Genomic DNA, 21,009 nt, shown 5'->3' with positions numbered 1-21,009 from the left:
ACGGTAATATTAACGTGCAAATTATGTATGTATTCATGTGGCCAAATATCATCACTATTTTTGCTAATGGTAGTTATTGTCTCACCAAAGCGATTTTTCTGCCTATCTACAAAACATGACCTGTCAGTAGGACTTGAGGGCAGGTTTGTAAAAAATGTCTAGCAGCGCAGAATGTTCTCTCATGTACCAACAGTGGGCTAGATTCAGGTAGGGGCGTGCATAGTTACGGCGGCGCAGCGTATTGTATTTACGCTACGCCGACGCAACTTACAGGAGCAAGTGCAGTATTCACAAAGCACTTGCTCCGTAAGTTGCGGCGACGTAGCCTAAATGGGGCCGGCGTAAGCGCGCGTAATTCAAATGTGGAAAGGGGGCGTGTTTTATGTAAATCTATGATGACCTGACGTGATTGACGTTTTGTACGGACCGTGTACATATCCCAGTGTGCATTTCTCCCAAGTACGGCGCAACAACGTATTGGTTTCGTCGTGAACGTAAATTACCTCCACCCCTTTTTTTTTGCGAACGATTTACGCAAACGACGTAAAAAAAAAATTTTTATTTCGAAGCGGGAACGACGTCCATACTTAACATTGGCTGCGCCTCCTAATAGCAGGAACAACCTTACGCCGAAAAAGCCTAACTACGTAAATTGCATCGGCCGTACGTACGTTTGTGAATCGGCGTATCTAGGTAATTTGCATATTCTACGCCGAAAACAACGGAAGCGTCCCTAGCGGCCAACGTAATATTGCACACAATTATACGCCGCCGCATTCAAGTTACGTCGGCGGAGGAAGCCTATTTTTTTGACGCATCTGCCTTGGAGAATCGGCGTAAAGCTACGCCGACGCAGATTTGAAATTACGGCGGCGTATCTGGAGATACGCCGCCGTAAATGATACCTGAATCTATCTAGCCCAGTGTATTTTACCATCTAGTAGGAACTTGCCCACAACATCAAACTTTTTACCTAAAGGTATTGCATGTGTCCTTTTCATTCTTGGCAAGCTGCCATGTACATACACGCCCCTCTCCAAAAGAGCCCTGAAGCCTATACTCTCTCCTGGAATTTTGGACCACTCTTCTTTTGCCAACTGCTCCAGGTCTCTCAGATTGGAAAGGTTCCTTTTCCCATCTGCTGTTTTGAGCTACATCAAGCATGTTGGTTAAATTGACATATTGTCACTAGTGATGTCATGACACTAGAGTGAGCATATCTCCATACAAATATGTCCTGCACATAGATCCTGGACATATGATGTAGCACATACTGAGAGTGAGTAACAAAACTGTTCTATAGCCTCCTACCAATGCTTGAACTAGTGCCATTATTACCAATGTTTGGATTTGGTCAGACCTGCATGGTAACATACAAAATTAGATTAGAATTGGAGTCACTAATTGTATGATGACTCAAAAACGAAAATCACCTTTTTTTCCCTACAATTCTGCTTGTACCCTTACGGTCATAAGGGGACCAGTCTGTCCGATTTTGAGGCAGTATTCGTTTTCGTGTTGTGTATCTGTGGTGAAATTGATACGTTTATAATTTATGGTTTTGTAGGATAAAAATGTAAGCTAGTGCATTGTAGAGTTGCACATGGCTCATGCTTTTTACATTTGTTTTAAAATTGCATTAATACAAGTGCATCCTCAGATGGACACCTTCCCATCTGTTTATCCTAACCCTTTGTCTGTGTTCTGTTTATTTTCACACTTGATTTTATGGTTTAAAGAAATGTTACACAAAAGATAAATGCAATTTTTTTATATATATTTATTTATTTTTGTCATGTATTTGTCATTTAGAATATGAATATTTTGTTTTCCAAAATTCAACCAGCAGGTGGCACTTAAAGTATAAGTGTATTTTTTTTTTTACTAGACTATAGCTACCTCCAGCCCTCCTAAGCTCAAATGCACTCATTTATTTTATCGCTGGTCCCATTAAGATCCCCATTGATTTAAATAGGGCTGTATACTTATGCCCTGTACACCAGATCGGTTCGTCTGATGAAAACGAACCAATGGATTTTTTCATCAGATATCCGATGAAGCTGACATTCATCAGTCTTGCCTACACACCATCGGTTAAAGATCCGATCGTGTCCAACGCGGTGACGCAAAACACATCGATGTGCTGAGAAAAATGAAGTTCAATGCTTCGGAGCATGCGTCGACTTGATTCTGAGCATGCGTGGATTTTTGACTGATGGATTTCCCCACAGACGATCGTTTTTTTTTTCGATCGTTTTTTTTAACTATAAGAAAAATTTAAAACAGGTTCTATTTTTTTTTCACCGATGGGGGGGAAAAAACTGATGGGGTCCACACACGATCGGTTCGTTCGATGAAAACGGTCCATCGATCCGTTTTAATCAGACGAACCGATCGTGTGTACAGGGCATAAGACTGGATATCCTCAATGTACGGCTTCATTAAAGTCCATGTGGAAAGCAGTAAAGAGAATTTTGCACATGATGATGTTAATACAGGAGTGTTCTAAAACTCCAGAATCAAGGTAAGTAAGCAGTTGGGGGCGGGACCGGGGTTAGCCATAATTAGTAAAAGTTCTTTATGTGGCTTTTATTTCATTTTTATCCAGTTTATTCTTTATGTATAAAATCAGTTATGTGCACAGGGTGTGTACGATAGAGACAGATATATATATATATATATATATCTCTATCTATCTCTAATTTTGTATTTATTTTTTATTTATTTATTCTTGATATTACACGTTGGTTTTAAAAATCCACCTTTTAAAAAAAGAAAAAAAAATCTGTATTATGAAGAAGGTTTTAAAGTGAGGTACTGTAAAGATATATAGTGAAGTAGTGAAGGCCCTAAGCTCAAACAGCTTGCCGGCTACCAGGGAACACCAGCCCTAAATATTATATAATTGCAAAAAAGGAAGAGTATAAAAGAATGGGCGTTAAGTGTTTGATTTCCTGATAATATTTCCTGCACATATGTTCATTAAAACAAACGTTTATTCAGGTATATATGAAAACAAACACAGGTAAAAAGGAAAAAGGGCTATCAAAAAAGCCCATACATAGAAAAAAAATCACAAAATGTACAACCTATAGATGAACTTTTTTTGGCAACCCCTATGTATGGGCTTTTTTGGCAACCCCTTTTTCTTTATATGTGTGTTTGTTTTTTCTAATTAAAATATATATATATATATATATTCTATTGAATCTTTCGATTTATTGACTTTGAATGTAATTAATATTTTAAGTCTTGCATTCAAAGTAGAGCTGTTGGCAAAACATTTGTCAGTTTGGATAGAGTAAGCAAGGGTTATAACCCTTGTCAGTTTTTTTTTTTCTGTGTCACATTGGAGGAGATTTATCTTCACTTCCTGTCCTATAGCCAAAACAGGAATTTCTGCAAATGAAGGGTATCCATTGGGTCCCCCAAATCTAGTGTTCTCGTTTTTGAAGTATTTTCTTCAATTTTATAAAAAAAAAAAAATCTGGGGACATCTCAATTTTTAGATTTTCTTTTACTTTCACTTTCATTGATAATGGTAAACTGGACAAATAGGGTGAGTGTCCCTAACTGGAGCACAGATGTAAAAAAAAAACTTAATGGGTGTTCTAATCCCTCTTTACTCTGTCCCAATATTAAAAAAAATAAAAGTTTTGCCTTTTACACTAAAGATTACACGCACACACATGTCTATATATTATTTACTTTATCACGTGGAATAAAGAAAAGTCTCTCTTTAAACCAGCTTGCCGGGGTCTCATTGATGAAATGGAGTGGGAAATCTCTCAAGTGAATCCAAAGAAGACAATTCAGAAAGGATCTTTTCGAATAAATCCAGATGGGTCTCAGTCGGTAGTAGAAGTAAGGAAATTTAAGAGCTTTTTGATGAAAAATCATGTTAATAGATTAAGGAATATTTACCCTACCTTTTGCATATATTTGTTTACTCTGGTTATATTTTTATATTTTTTTCCTATAAAACATGAATATATTCTATTCTCCATTCCACCCAGCAGAGGGAGCTGTATACTTCTTTTTATGTTTTCCAGTCTGTCTGCATTTCAAAAAAAAAAAAAGATTGTTGTATACAGAGTAGAATAACGCAAGGTTAAAATTTACACAAACACACATTTTAGATGGTGCACTTTTATTTGTATTTTTTTTCAACCAGAGGGTTGAACGAAAAACAAATGATTTGGCTCCTCCACGAACACAATCCCTCTGATGGAACTATTGTATTCTGACACCAAGGAGAGTTCCCCGCCATCAGAATGCAGTCATCAGTGCTGCCAGCTATAGTCTGGGACACTGATCAACCAAAAAAAAAACCTTGATCGACTGGTTGCATAGAAGTTAATCCAGAGATTGACTTCTGTACAACCGGCCTGCCCATAGATTGATCTAAATTTGGCCGGTCCCTGCTGAACCGGCCACATTTTAACTCCATCTATGACCGACTTTATCCCCCTTTTGTCTGCCTGCCTTCCCATACAGGAACACAATTGAAAGTCAAATATAAAGTATGCAGTAAATGTCGTTTGTTGTGTTTTGTGAATTCAGTATCATGGTAAATCCTATTTTTAAAATAGTTGTTTGGGAAAAAAAGAAAAAAAATAGGATATGACCTAAATATCAAGAAAATTAAACTAAATTAAGTTTAAAATTAAGTTTAATTTAAGTTTTAAAATGTATTTATTTTAAAACAATTGAAATAAATCGAAAACCACTATAGTTTGCCAAATGTGGGTATACACAGGAAGTATTTTTTTGTTCAACCACAGGTCCCAGTATCATCACAAGCGATGTGGATGTAGTGATCTTCCCTGCTGCACTATTGTATTCTGACAGTGGGGACTCCTCCTCTGCCAGAATACACTGATCAGGACTACAGCAGCTGATCGAATGCTGATTTGCCAGCAAGACTGTTTGACAGAAGCTGGTCTAATGAACCGGCAGAATTTTGTTTGAGAAGTACACACAAGCTGAATGTCGGGTGGCATTGACCAGTTCATTAGCATCCAGATGACATTTGGCTCGTGTGTACGTCAGCCGGTCCGACAGAACTTCAGCCGGGTTCTGTTAAAAGGGCATGACCAAAAAATGTTTGCCAACCAGCTCCAGATCATCGCTCTCACATCGGATTGTTAGTACAGCGGCTCTGACCTTACCTGTTAGGTTTTATTTTCATTCAACCTGCTGGGAGGTTGAATGGAGAAATCTGGAGCTAGAATATGGTGCAAATAATTGCTGCTATCCTTACTGTGTTTGCTGTAGGTACCCTATGCCAGATCAGAACTTCATCTTACTGAGCTTCTGGAGCATGTGTGTGAAAAGATGACGGAGTATGGTGAGAAGACAGACCCAGAAACGCACCGCAAAACCTATGTGCGAGTCCTCTCTCGGGATGGCAAAAAGTTAGATGCGTCTGCAACTAACATTGATAAAAAAGTCATTGATGACTTGAAGTCCACAGTGAGTATTACCACTGAAGTGTATGAGGAAATGTGAATAGTTTAGTGAAGTACTGGTAAAAACTGCTTATAGATCTACACAGAAAGCAATAAAAATCTTGCAGACACTTTGGTTATAAGATTTTATGACAGATACACAATCTGTCATAAAATCTTATAACCAAAGTGTCTGCAAGATTTTTATTGCTTTCTGTGACACCTTATTTCTTGTTTCTGTAAGACCGCATATGTTACTTTCACAGGGAGACAAAGAAGGCAACTAAAAAAACTGATAGTTTGTCTACTATACAAAAAAAACAGTGATTTCTGAAGAGGTTGTAAAGTCGCATAACACAATTACTTGTATTATCTCTGTTTTTGCAAGATATAAAGTGCAGTGTGTGTGTTTCTTTTAAATTATAATCATAAATACCCTTATTCACTGCTCATCTGTGCAGTCACATCCCTCTGCTCTGCTGCCTCAATCTAAGAAGAGCAGTGGGAGGGTCTGAGATTTCTCAGTGATGCCAGCCAGCAGAGGCAGATCATGTGACCGCACAGAGGAGTTGTACAAGAAAGGTATTTAGGATTAGCATAAAAAAAAAACTGCACTGAATATCTTTCTAAAACAGAGAAGATACAAGTCATTGTGTTATGTAATTATTATTATTATAATACTCGATCTATATGGCGCCAGCAGAATTTGCAGTGCTTTACAACATGGGGACAGACAGTACACTTACAATATAAATCAATACAGGAGCGATCAGAGGGCCCTGCTTGTTACAGCTTACAATCTAGAAGATGTAGTGTATTGGAATTGAGGCAGGAGGGGAGGGGAGGGGCTCGGAGGAGATCGGCTCTGCAGACACAGACTAGAGCTGACAGGCAAGGAGGGAGGGGGATAGTGGAGAGGAAGAGACACTCGGAGCACTGCAGATGACGGAGGCACGTAAACTGACCACGGTGGTCAGGGCTTAGCAGCCATGATTATTGTGGTCAGCACACGGAGGGGGACACAGGAACTGGCACGATCAACCAGGAATTTTAAATACAATAAAAAAAGGGACAAATGAAAATGCAACAGCACTATACTACCGATCATGCTTTAAAGCAACAGGATTTTTTTTTGGGCAACAACCACTTTAACGTGTGTGGCAAAACTAAAGGCAACATTTTTTTCTTAGTTTTGGATTGAGTAGAACACTTGTTATTCTTTATTGCTGTCTGTTCTCCCATTAGGGGAGATTCACCCTCTCCAATTGTCCTGTTTACCATTATCATCGAATGGAAAAGTAAATCACAAATTTTGGGTTTGACACCAAAATGGTAAAAAAAAGGGAAATCTTACAATAGGGACACTAGTTCTGGTGACAATGTTAACACCCCGGGATTCCCTCTTTGTGGGGATTTCCTTTCACGTCCTGTTTTGGCTGTGGGACAGAAAGTAAAGGGAAATTTTCCCTATGGTACACAGTTGGCAAAGGAAAGCTGACATGGGTTATATAACCCTCACTTACTCTATTAAAAATAAGAAAAAAAAAAAGTTTGATTTTAGTTCTTTTTTAAGGGACACTTTTAAAGTCTTAGGCCTCTTGCACACGGTACTGATGTTTGAGCATCTGCTTTTTTGGACATAATTTCAGGCATTTGTTTTGCGCATATTCCTAGGTAAAATTAATTATTTATGCTCCTATGTGTGTATTTGTGCGTACTGGCGCAAAATACCTACTGGGAACACAGATTTTTCTCACATCACCTTTCAGGACAGCCTTGGAGAGAGTGTAGCTCTGCCCATTCTTCAGGAAAAACATGCAGCTTTAAAATCCCTCCTCTTCCACCATGGCCTCAGTTATTATTTTTTTCTTCCAGCGACCATCACAGCTGCCCCCCCACACTTCTGGCAGGAAGTCCTCCGGTGTCCCCAGCCTCTCCAGCTCAATAGGGCAATGGCCAGGAGGTGGCGCGTCTTCCTGTTGGGGCAGGGGATAGTGGTTCCAGTCACCTTGAACGCAGGGGTCAGGGGGTGGGTCTATGGGCCGGTGCTTTCGGTTCTGGCCCTTGTTGATGACACCAGAACCGGCAATTTTAAAGCCAGATGTTTTTTTGCTCAGTCCTCGCTGTATTCTCTACAAAATGGATGAGAGACCCAGAGCCTCGGTGGAAAAAGGCACCCCAAGCATCGGTCAAGCCCAGGTAAGAGGTGCCCCAATCTTTTCCTTATGGGGTTATGTGTTTCTGTACCTCCCTGGGCCGGGCCTGAGGTGACCCTGCAGCCTGGACGGGGGGGGCTATATCTGAGGGGTCTGGCATCTTTTTGGGGCACATGGTTTTCTTTTGTCCTGGTGGAGGGCTGTCTCACTAAGGAGATGGTGAATCTGGTTATTTTTTTCTAGGTTAGAGCATCAGAAAAATCTAAACCTCCTCCACCAGCTCAAAGGAAATGTCCGTCTTGCAACAATCCTCTCAGAGTTTCATGGCAAAAATCAATGTGCAGAACCTGTATAGCAAGGCTTGTTGAAGAGGAGACATCCCAAAAATGCAAGGATCTGTTTTCCTCTGTATGAGAACTGACAAATTCCCTAAGCTCAGTCAGATCTCTGCTGGTCAGAACCCTGGCAGGCCAAGCTGAACCCTAACGGCCTCTGTCCATCCCTCGAGCATTCACCTCTAAGGCAGCAGAGTCTATTGACTCAGGGGATGAGGGGACAAGTACTCTTCCTTCCCTCAGGGATTTGGACGAAGAGGAAGATGCTAGCAGGCATCCAGGTACAAACTATCACTAGAGGAGATAGATGATCTCTTAAAAGCAATCTACATGACCCAAGAGATCCAGGAGGAAAAAGTAGAACTGTCGGTACATGACAAAATGTACAAGGGCTTGGCTAAAACCAAACACAGGGTGTTTTCAGTCCACAGGGTCCCCTCGACGCAATAAAAAAAGAATAGAAGGACCCAGAGAGAGATCCTTTATTTTCCAAAATCCTCAGGAGAAGATTCCCCTTTGAAGAAAAGCAGACTGAGGTCTGGAACAAGAAACCCAGGTTGGACGTAGCGTTCTCGCAGGTATTTTGTTGCACGGACCTTGCAATCGAAGATATGGGGGTACTAAAAGATGCGATGGCTAAGAGGGAAAGATTCCCTCCTGAAAAAAGCATGGGATTCTACCTCATTTAGTCCCAATTCTGCAATAGCTTCCACAGTAGTGGCCAGGAACATCACAAAAGTAGTTGCTGGAATCCTTTCCTTTCCTGATGATGAAAGCGGCAAAGTACATGGCTGATGCATTAGCATAATCAGTGAAGATGTCGGCAAGATCTTCAGTTCTGGTGAACTCGGCTAGACTAGCTATCTAACTGAAAACTTGAACTCGAGATACCCCATCTAAAATAAGGTTGTGCAGGTTACCTTTCTCAGGTGACTTACTTTTTGGTCCAGATCTTGAGAAGCCGACAAGAAGAAGGTGTTTCTTTCCAAAAGGAAACAAACACTCAAAGAATTTTTGTGCTGTTCAGCAGGCCCACAATAATAGGCACCGGGACCAGAAGAACCAGAGGAGCATGGGAAGAGGGGGAGTTCTCTTCAGAACCCCCACTCAGCCCCCTAAAAACAAGTGACTATCTCACTCCAGTGAGGGGAAGATTATCGTCTTTTCACCTGCAGTGGGAAAAGACCACTACAAGCCTGTTCGTAAAAAACATTATCACCCAGGGGTACAGTTTGGAGTTTTCAGAAACCCCTCAGAGTAGATTCTATATCGCCAATCTTCTGAAAGACAAGGAAAAAGCTTTGGCAATGGTGGGCCTGCTTCAGGATCTGACACAACAGGAAGTCATTATCCAAGTGCCAAAACATCAGGAGGGTCAGTGGGCCAGATCCACAAAGCAGATGCGCCGACTTAACTCGAGATACGCGGCGTAATTGAAATTTACACCGCGCGTATTTTTGCGCCTGATCCTCAAAACGAGATACGCCTTAAAACCAGGTTTTTCCGTCCTACCTAAAATAATTACACCGGCGCTTCTTCGCACGCAAAATACGCTAGACACGCCGCTGTTTTGATAGGCAAAGATGCAAATGAGGGAGATAATGCGATCCACAAAATTAAGTGTGTGCGGCGTAGATTACGCCCTGTGCGCATCTGCTAGTTTCATGGTGTAAAATTACACTTTATAAAAGCAGCCCTAATTTTACACCTGCCGTGTAAATGTCAGCTAAAGCAACACCATTAAGGAAGAGCTGAGCACACACACTTGCAGGACAACAATCTATATGCCAACATGCCAGGGGCATCCATGCGCATAGCTAGACTAGTGACTTTAGTAACCGAGGGTACCCCCTCTTCTGAGGGAACAGCAGTCAGGAGACGCCTCGCAGAATGCATCTTTGCACAGTAAACACACACATTAATTATGTCACAATGAGAATGCATGAATGCACACCACTGTGGTCCCTAGCACAGACACTTCACATGCACATCGAATTGGATTAGATCCAAGTACCCCCCAATGGTACTTGGGAGCAGTAACGCCCCGCCACAGCTCCAATTATGTCACTGTGCATTCATACACCATTCAGGGACCTAGGATCACTTCTCCCTGGTCCTGGGGATCCCTACTCCACCAAAACTGAGGGTGACACCCTTATTTAATCAGGAATGCCACCCCCCCCACATTCACACATCATTCACACACATAAAACAAATCATAAGTACATTGTACCAAAAAAAAAAAAAAGTACCCCTGCAAAATTAATGGCGGCGGCGATTGCTACGCCTGGGCCGCCCACGGGCACAGCCAACCAGAGGATCTTCATGGGGGGGGATGTGAGCAGGGGAAGGAGGATCATCCTGGGGGGGTGGGTGAGCACGGGAAGGAGCCGCCCCCCCTGGTGTCTGTCCTCCTGCTGGCCTGCCCTCCAAGGCCACTGCTATCCTGGTCAGACAGTTTGTGAGGGCAGCCACATTGGCCTGGCCAGCCCGGGTATTGTCCTGGACAGCCTGGGTCAGGGCAGTCACCTCCTGGGCCACGCCTGTTGTGGCGGTCTGCAGGTCACACAAGCATGTGATGACCGTCAAGAATTTTGTGGCCCCATCAGTGATTGCCTCCCTCATTGCACCCAGGCTTCTATCCATCTGGGTCAGAGTCTCTTTTATCTGACCCAGATTGCGGGTCTGCCGGGCATTCTCCCTCTGCAGATTGGCCGACAGACGCTCGGCCACCCCCCTGGTCTCCTGGGTCGCCATCCTGCCTGCCGCTGAGGCTTGTGGCCTGGGAGGAGGGGAGAGAGAGACCCTTGTGGGTTGAGGCCTGTTGGGGGAGGAGTGGGAGGGGCTACCCCTGATGGTGGCCTGACTGCTGGCAGCCTCAGGGGTAGCCTCAGGGGTAAACAACTCTGAGGCCAAAAGGACTTCCCTGCCAATCTGCATATCTTCTTCCTCAGCCTCCACCCCCTCATCCTCCTCAACTTCCTCATGAGGGGGGGTGTGGCCACTCCCCTCCCCTGGGGAATCCTGGCCTTCTTGGGACTCCTCAGCAGCCTGTTGTCCAGGGGATGGTGCAGCAGCCTGGCCTGATGGCCCAGCAACCTCCTGGTCATCTGTGGAGGACACAAAACAATCACCGGTTTGAGGATCCACACACTTGGCACATCTTCTCTTCCCCCACCCACACATGCTAATCACCAGATAGAAAAACCAAAAACTTACCTGGCCTCACAGCAACATCTGATTGATATCCATGCAGGCCCACCACCTGCTGTGGGTGGAAACACCGGGCCACTGCCCATTCCTCCTCAGTCAGCCTGATGGGGCAGGGTCCCCCTCCTCCAGTGCCCGTGGAATGGGCATTGATCCTGGCCATCTTGTCACGGACCAGGCTCCTAAGATCGTTAATCTTCTTTTGTATGCCACAGGTGGTCCTCGTCTCCCCCCCCCCCCCCCCCGCCGCATTTATCTGATCCGTGATTTTTTTTTATCATCTCCTTCCTCTGGGCCGGGGAGGTGTTCCGGCTCTCAGGGCCATGCAAATAACGCCCATATTGGACGATGCCCCGAGCAAGTATTTGCTTCTCAATAGTAGACAAATTAAGCTTCCTACGCTTCGGTGCCATCACACCCACCACTCAGCACCAACAAAAAACAAACACAACAAACAAACAAAAATACTCACAGAAGAAACACACACAAAAATCTAAACACACAAGCAGACAGCTACTACAAATTCAAAAACAAACACGCAAAAAACAAACAGAAAATACACTCAGAAAAAAAACAAACAGAAAATACACTTAGGAAAAAAAAACACCAAATACAATCTACTACTCCTCCTACTACTTTTATCTCACACACAACTCACCAACACACACCAACAAACGACAGAGCAGAAGCAACTTGCTCTAGGAAGGGGAACACAGGGATATACTTTTGAAAGGGAAGTGTGTTTGACTGGGGCTTTTTATACACAGGGCGATCCTCAAACTAAGTACGCTTGGCCTTTTACCTATCTCACTGATTGCGCCGAGCCAAGTTCTGCTCATGCCCAGTGAGCAGCAGATTCGTGCGCGCATGCGCAGTACGGCCGGCCCTTCATTTGCATGGGGTCACGGCTCATTACAATGAAGCACGCCCACTTCCTTCCCACTTGCAATAACCCCGCCTTACGTCTCGGAATTTAAGTTACACTTGCGCAATTTTGGACGCAAATGCGCTGTGGATACGACACTTGCGACACAAAATTAGGGCGCCGTAACTTAAATGACATAAGTTTTGAGTAACTTAATTTGCGCCGCTGTTTGTGGATCTGGCCCAGTGTTTCTATTCACACATCTTCTTAGTGAAGAACCCCTCGGAAGTGTCAGTTGATACTGAACTTGAAGATTCTGAACAAGTCGATCCATTACAAACATTTCCAGATGGACACAATCTATTCGATAACAAAGCTATTGACCCCAAATTGCTTTATGACATCCCTGGATTGAATGGATTCTTATCTGCACGTCCTGATAGCTGAAGCTTCCCAACGGTTTCTCTGTCTAGCTCTCAACCTAGGGAGTTTATTATGGCATCTCCAGTTTAGAGCTCTTCTTTTTTGACGATCATCCTCCCCCAGGATCTTTACAAAAGTAATAGCGGAAACTCTGGAGCCTCTGAAGCTAAGAGGGATATCGGTCATTCCGTATCTGAACGATCTGTTACTTTTTGCAGACTCCAAAAAGCAGGTCCTGACAAACCTGCAGGCAACTCAGGCTCATCTCAAGAGCCTTGGTTGGCTACTAAATCTGGAAAAGTCAAATCTAGATCCAGCACAGGAGAGTACGTTTCTGGGATATACAATAAACTTAGTACTTCAGAAAGTCTTCCTCCCACAGGAGAAGATAGAGAAGGTCCAATCTGCGGTAAGACAGATTCAAACCAATCTCTCTGTCTTTTCGGACAGCTATGGCAGTCTTGGGACTTCTTACAGCGTCCATTTCAGCCATACAGTGGGCCAGACGACATTCCCAGCCGCTCCAGATGAACATTCTTCAAAGATGGTCACACCAGGAGCCTCTAGAAAAACAAATCTGGCTCACCTCAAATGTAAAAAGAGCGCTCTGGTGATGGCGGGATTTCACCAACCTAACAAAAGTTCTACCCTGGGTCTTTCCCCTGGACAAACGTCTAACGACTTAGTGGAGGGAGATTTCTGCAGCATATTTGGATAGTACAGAATCACAGTATATATAAAATAAGAATTTCCCTCCTTAATGACCAGGCCCCCACCCTAGCTGGGTGTCTCCTTAAAATCCATAGCAGATCCAAGAGCCTGGTATGCTCCTGTAGGGGGAACCCATTCCGTTTTTTTATTTGAAATTTGGCGTGGAGTTCCCCCTCAAGATTCATACCAAACGCAGCTTTCCTGCGGTTATGTGCCGATAGCTGCGGAATTTCGCAGCTGGACGCATCCAGTTCTATTTTTTTCTATCCGCACAAAACCACGGGGAATAAAACCGCAGGTAACCGTAGTGTGTGAATGATGTCATAGGAAAGCATTGTGTGCTTCTAGCTGCGGTAAAATCTGCAGCTAAAAGCACCATTCTATCCGTCCGTGTGAAAGGCCCCTTAAGCAGCAGACTGTGATCCTTTTGTCTATTGACAATATTCTTTGGCTCAAATCTGCACGCAGATTCATCTCCAACCCCATCACATGCCACTCCCTTGCGCTCTCTAACTACATTAAGAGACATTATGGATTTTACACACATTTTTTGGACTTGCCCAGGCATAGCTAACTTTTGGGTGAAGGTGGTGAATTTATAAAATTCTATCACCTCTGCTCTTTTTCCGGTTTCAATGTCTGTTTGTCTGCTGTGCTTGGTAGAGGCTATTACCCCTATAGTGACTGAGCGAATATTTATTAATACAACACTATTCTATGCAAAAAAAGCCATTGCATTATATTGGAAGAAATCTTATACTCCTACGCTTTTATATTGGAAACAATTGATAAATAATATTCAATTGTATAGAGACACCTATAGGAATAGGGGTTGCTCTAGTAAGTATGATAAAGTTTGGGCAAAGTGGTTGGACAAATCATATACGGCTTCTAAATGATGGAGGTAATGATTCATAGTAGGGGTGTTCCTTATAGGGGATACTTGGGGCTAATGGGGACCGATCTCTACTTCCCCCTGTTTCCGTAGTATATGTAGTGAGGCTCGACATTAGAATGGATGTATGCGATGACCCTGATAAAGGAGAGAGGAAGGAGGGAAGAACGGAAAGAAAGAATAAAAATATTAAATATCCCCCCTCCCTTTTTTTTTTTTCTTTCTTTTTTGCTATGCAATGTGATAGGATCGTGTTATTTTATTAATATATTTCAGATTCAATTTGTATGCAGTGTTGTCTTGTTTTGTTTAAGAGATTAAATAAAAAGACATTCTGGACTCCTCTCTTCTTATGCCCCATTACTCTTTCACGAAGAACCCCTCATTCTACCTGGCATGCACATCTCCTAATTTATTTGCTATGGGGTTCCGCTTAAACATTACTTACTAGGTTATACCAACTCGGGAGGCCCTAGTGGGAATATCACTTTCCAGACTTTAGAAAATTGATATGTTTCCTGGTTCAAAAATATTCTGTTATCTACAAATTAAGCATTTTCATACGTTTACCATATGCTCACAGACCTGCTTTGATCAGCTTACCTCTTTTGAACACTTGATTTAAGGACCCCCACTCTCTAGCCTTATCCCCAGACTATATCAACACATGACTTCTAACTTATCCCGCTCCCACTTATGTGGATGAATGAACAGCTGACCTCGGTGCCACTTCGGAAACTGAAGTCTGGTCCAATTGTTTGCAACCAAATCTTGCTTACAAAACCTGTCAACTCTGGAAACCTCATATAAAGTACTCTCACAATGGTACTTGGTACCTGGAAGAATCGCTAAATATGTACCTATCTACCCCGCTTCTTGATTTAGGGGCTACAAAGATAGCGCTACATACCTACATATATGATGGATTTGCCCTACAGTCAATAACTTTTGGTAAGAAATACTCTCCTCTACCCTATTGGAGAAACCTCTTGATCTAGACCCTTTTAATAGCACTACTTAACAGAGGCCCTGCAGAATATTATTACAGGTACTTGTATACAGATGTCACTGACATTCTATTTCAACTACCGTTAAACATTTTATTTGCAGCCAGTTGCTAAGGCCTGGAAAATCTCTAGGCGCCCTTTTATTAAAACCAAAAATAGGATCACTCCAGGCCCAAATCCATGGAAAAATTGAAGCTAACCTGCAAGATGGATTCCTCATACATGCCAAAATATGGCAACCCTGGTTCAATAATTTTTCTCTTTTTGGGCTTCGACTCCCCTCTCAGCTACCCTATATATATTCTTACCATTAGGCCATCCATACATGCTTTGTAACCCGTTGATCCCCTTTTCCCCCACCTCTCCCTTCCCTCCCCCAAATCCCTTTCTCTCTCTCTCTCTCTCTCTCTCTCTCTTCCCTGAACATCATAACTTCCCTCTCTCCCTTTGAGTGTGAGTGAGTGAATAACTTGTATAGCGCTACAATGCGAACTGAATCGCCTTGGTATCCATTTCCAGTTGTACCACAATACACTCTGCCCTTTTGCATCTTTCATGATTACAGTAGACTTGAAGTTCAGCTGTACAATGTCAAGCATACACAAACTGGTTGTACCGAACCGATTTAAAAAACTATTTTTGAATAAGAAAAATGCAGTGTGACTTTGAAGTAGAGTGTGTGTACATACACATAAAGCCAGTCACTGTCCTCCACAGGACATCAGTATAGTAACGTGCTGTGGCTGGTGTCTTGAATTCTGACCTTTTTTAGGTCACTGGATCAGAATGTCAATCAGGTGACTAGCATTTTCAGAAGTAGGGGGTAGCAGTGGCAGCTTCCATACTTTTCTATGTAAATGTTTAACCTAGCATTCGAAATGAACATTTCACTGCCTAAACCCTACACTTAGCCACTAATTCCTGAGCATTACCTTAATTTACCCCCTAACACTTTATTCAAATCTGTCACCATTAAATGAAAAAAGTATGATTTGGGTGGGCATGGACTTCTACCTTCACGCTGCTCTTTAAACTCAAATGAATCATACTTTCCTTGTCAATTGGAAGAGCTATTGGCTCTGAATCCTACCTCTACTGCATTATACTGTTAATCAGTACTAATAAAGATTTTTTTTTTTTCCTCTTCTTCCAGTGTGAACACATTGTTGAAATACATGAAGATGAACTGATTGAATTATTCTCTCATGAAACGGAAAATGTAAAGGACAAGCTGTGCAGTAAACGTACAGGTAAATGGTTTGCTCAGTCCAATCAAATCAAAGTTTTTGTGGCCTGTTAATGGCTGAAAATGGGTCACAGGAGGGCAGAACGAACTGCCCTCCTGTGATTCATAAGCAAAGTAGGGCCAAAAAAGCATTGTCCGTACTTCTCCTTTTTAAATGACTTGTGGAGTGGACAAAGCAAGTCCCTGGCAGTGTTTAGTTTGCTCAGCATGTACCTGGCAGAGAATTTTACAGAGTTTCCAGTGTGGTTGGCATGCACTTGACAAAATGCTTTACATTTTTCACTGTGTTGCTGGCAGCCTCATGTGGGCAGCACGTCCATGGCAGGGTCTTAGTGTGTCCAGCAAGTCTCTGACAGACAAACTATGATAAATTATAAAATCTCCATAGGCGACATTTTAAGTTACCAGTTTAGAGTTACAAAGGAGGTTTAGAATTATTTCTCCCGCTAAAACGTTTCCAGCGATACCTCACGTGTGGTGCGAACACCATTTACATTTGCATACACAACCTACATATGCGTTCGCCTCTGCGCACTAGCATGGGGGGGTGGGGTGCTTTTAAAAAAAAAAAATGTTTACACTGTTTCTTTTCTTAAATGCTGCTGTTGAGGGGGGAACGGGGGGAAATGTAGTCTCGGGGTTGATGGGGAATTTGGCGGTGGGTTATTTGTCAGCTGAATGTACCACTTGCCATCAGATGCAATGCCGTTTGCCACCCATAGCCTGCCGCCAGATGCAGTACTGCTGTCACTCCCTCTGCATGAGCCACGTGCATTACAGGAAAGGAGTGGAGTCGCTATCTGGAGAGTGAAGATCACATCAGTCCCTGCTGCTTGCCGCTAGGTGTCAGAGAAGGAGGAGGTGCAGAGGTGGGTGGGGATAGCAGTGCTGCCCTAGGCGCAGGCCTCGCTCCCGGCCTCACTGTCTGAGAGTAAATTGTCACTGGTTGCAAGACACCAGGCAGCGCTGGCCCTAGCAACCAATTCCGGAAATGTAGTTACTAGTTGGGGGTGACTGTGTCCTCTATTTCATTCCGGGACACTGTATTGTCCCGGAATGAAGGTGCCCGTGACCAGGGACAGACATGTCAATTGCGGAACAGTCCCGGGCAATCCGGGACACGTGGGCACCCTACCTAGACCCCCTTCCATCCCCTGTAAAATCAATCAAGTAGCTAGCCGCTAGGATTGCTTTTACAAAAAACAATACCAGGGTTATGGCTGACCCCTGCCGAATGAACAATTTATGGATCAAAATGTGTTCACTACATGATGGCAAAACCATTTGCTCTCATGGCCGAGTGTTTGTTATTCGAAAACGAGTTCAAACGATTTTTTGTATAGTGTATGGCCAGCATTAACCTTTCCTTCATCCAAGCCCTAAAGTTTCATCTGTTTCCTAAATGATGAGGTGTGAAAAATGGAAGGACACTCCAAATGGAAGAACCATGTATTTCAGTAAACATATTGTGAACTTAAAAACAAAAATTACAAATGTAGTACTGGGTCAGCCCTTCTCCAATGTACAGTTGTGCTCATAAGTTTACATACCCTGGCAGAATTTACAAATTTTTCTTGTCCATTTTTTCAGAGAATATGAATAACGCAAAAACATTTCTTTCACTCATGGTTAGTATTTGGCTGAAGCCATTTATTATCAATCAACTGTGTTTACTTTTAAATCATAATAGCAACAGAAACTACACAAATGACCCCGATCAAAAGTTTACATACCCTGGTGATTTTGGCCTGATAACATGCACACAAGTTGACACAAAGGGTTTTGAATGGCTATTAAAGGTAACCATCCTCAACTGTGATCTGTTTGCTTGGAATTAGTGTGTGTGTGTGTGTGTGTGTGTGTGTGTGTGTGTGTGTGTGTGTGTGTATAAAAGGTCAATGAGTTTCTGGACTCCTTACAGACCCTTGCATCTTTCATCCAGTGCTGCACTGACTTTTCTGGAGTCCTGGGGAAAGCAAAAGAATTATCAAAGGATCTGCGGGAAAAGGTAGTTGAACTGTATAAAACAGGAAAGGGATATAAAAAGATATGCAAGGAATTGAGAATGCCAATCAGCAGTGTTCAAACTCTAATCAAGAAGTGGAAAATGAGGGGTTCTGATGAAACCAAACCACAGTCAGGTAGACCAACTAAAATTTCAGCCACAACTGCCAGAACAAAATGTTCGGGATGCAAAGAAAAAGACCCAGGGCCGGATCCAGAAAGAGATACGACGGCGTATCTCCTGATACGCCGTTGTATCTCTGAGTTCCGACGGTCGTATCTATGCGTCTGATTCATAGAATCAGGTTACGCCTAGATATCCCTAAGATCCGACAGGTGTAAGTGACTTACACCGTCCGATCTTAGGCTGCAAGTCCAGGCCGGCCGCTAGGTGGCGCTTCCGTATTATTACGCGAGGAATATGCAAATGAGGAGTTACGTCGATTCAGAAACGAACGACCGCCCGGCGCTTTTTTTTTTTTTACGTCGTTTGCGTTTGGCTTTTTCCGGCGTATAGTTACCCCTGCTATGTGAGGGGTAGCTAATGTTAAGTATGGCCATCGTTCCCGCGCCGAGTTTTGAATTTTTTACGTTGTTTGCGTAAGTCGTTCGCGAATACGGATGGACGTAATTTACGTTCACGTCGAAAGCAATGACGTTTTGCGGCGGATTTTCGAGCATGCGCACTGGGATGTTTTCAAGAACGGCGCATGCGCCGTTCAAGTAAAACGTAAAAAACGTGGGGTCAAGGGAAATTTAAATAAAACACGCCCCCTACATCCCCATTTGAATTATGCGGCCTTACGCCGCAACACATACGCTACGCCGCTCTAACTAAGGGCGCAAGTTCTTTGTGAATAAAGAACTCGCGCCCAAAGTTAGAGCGGCGTAACGTATCGGAGATACGTTACGCGGGCCGGACAGATACGCCAATGTATCTGAATCCGGCCCACAAATAACTTCAGGTGAAATACAGGACTCTCTGAAAACATATGGTGTGGCTGTTTTAACATGCACAATAAGGAGGCACTTGAAGAAAGATGGGCTGCATGGTCAACTTGCCAGAAGAAAGCCATTACTATGCAAATGCCACAAAGTATCCCACTTGCAATACGCCAAACAGCACAGAGACAAGCCTCAAACCTTCTGGCACAAAGTCATTTGGAGTGATGAGACCAAAATGTAGCTTTTTGGCCACAACCATAAACGCTTCATTTGGAGAGGAGTCAACAAGGCCTATGATGAAAAATTGATAGCAAGATGAATGCAGTATGTTATCAAAAAATACTGGAGGAACATTTGCATTCATCTGCCAGGAAGCTGTGCATGGGACGTACTTGGACATTCCAACATGACAATCATCCAAAATACAAGGCCAAGTTGACCTGTCATTGGCTACAGCAGAATAAAGTGAAGGTTCTGGAGTGGCCAATATCATTGAGTCACTCTAGGGAGATCTTAAAAGACTTCAAGCTGTCATTGATGTTAAAGGGGGTAATACACGGTATTAAGAACCTGCGGTATGTAAACTTTTGATTAGGGTAATTTGGGTAGTTTCTGTTGCCATTATGATTTAAAAGTAAACACAGTTGATTGATAATACATGGCTTCAGCCACACACTAACAATGAGTGAAAGAAAAGTTTTTGTGTTATCATTCATATTCTCTTAAAAATGGGCCAGAAATCATAAATTCTGCCAGGGTATGTAAACTTATGAGCACAGCAGTGTATGTGGGTGGGGGTGTTTTTTTTTTTTAAATCGTATGTTCTATTACAGAGCTTTTTGGCCATTTGCATGCTGTAGACCAGGGATATGCAATTAGCTGTTGCAAAACTACAAGTCCCATCATGCTATTGGCTTTGGGTGTCATGCTTGTGGCTGTTAGAGTCCTGCTATGCCTCATGGGAATTGTAGTTCTGCAACAGCTGGAGGTCCGCTAATTGCATAACCCTGCTGTAGACCTTTTTTTAATTTGGTATTTTTCTGTATTTGTATTGTTTTGTAATTTCACTTATTTGTTTTCTCTGTATTTTAGACCTCTGCGACCACGCTGTAGATATAACTCATGATGAACTTTGACCTGCCATCTCTCATTCTATCTTGGTCCATAAAGCTTCACCTAGTGTTTACAGAAGATAAACAAAGGGGTAATGTGAATGGGGTAGAATAAATATTTTGTACAATAAAAACAGAAGTCATTTTTTTTTCACGTGGTGTGATGTCTTTTTTACACATATTTGGAATGTATACAAAATAAACTTTTTTTTTTGTTGTTTAACATACAGAAATCAATATGGTTATATTCAAGACTGAACCAGCTCATTCATGTCTATGCAAAAAAAAAAAAAAATTAAGCTTAAAGGGGTTGTAAACCCTCGATTTGCATTAGGGTGAAAAACCTCCTTTTAGTTTAGCAGCCCCCCGTTTTACTTGCCTGTCTTTCACATACCGGGAACAAGCACACCAGCTCAGCCGGAGTCTTTCTTGGATAGATTCATAGCAGCGCAGCCATTGGTTCTCGCTGCTGTCAATCAAATCCAATGACGCTGGGCCAAGTCCTGCTGTCTGTGTCAATAGACGCAGCAGCAGGACATGGGAGCACGCCCGCACGGGTGCCCCGAGGGAAATCGCTTCTCCAACGGGGCACTCAAAAGGAGCGCCGCTGAGGGACCCCAGAAGAGAAGGATCAGGGGCCACTCTGTGCA

At 42.9% G+C, this 21,009-nt stretch overlaps 1 protein-coding gene across 4 annotated transcripts in view; it reads left to right on the top strand.

Annotated features, from left to right (window-relative positions):
* Window positions 1–20,513, top strand: part of CNPY2 (canopy FGF signaling regulator 2) — a 40,162-nt gene extending 19,649 nt beyond the window's left edge. For all 4 annotated transcript variants that reach the window (XM_040341130.1, XM_040341129.1, XM_040341131.1 and 1 more), the window contains exons 3-6: window positions 3,749–3,864; window positions 5,278–5,475; window positions 16,206–16,302; window positions 20,340–20,513. In XM_040341130.1, the coding sequence (XP_040197064.1) occupies window positions 3,749–3,864; window positions 5,278–5,475; window positions 16,206–16,302; window positions 20,340–20,383 (455 nt within the window). In that variant the 3' untranslated portion in view covers window positions 20,384–20,513. The remainder of the gene's footprint in view (window positions 1–3,748; window positions 3,865–5,277; window positions 5,476–16,205; window positions 16,303–20,339) is intronic.
* Window positions 20,514–21,009: the final 496 nt, after the last annotated feature.

The sequence above is a fragment of the Rana temporaria genome, chromosome 2 (genome assembly GCF_905171775.1).
Source record: "Rana temporaria chromosome 2, aRanTem1.1, whole genome shotgun sequence".
NCBI classification, from domain to species: Eukaryota; Metazoa; Chordata; class Amphibia; order Anura; family Ranidae; genus Rana; species Rana temporaria.
This window is presented reverse-complemented; position numbering and strand designations above follow the sequence as displayed.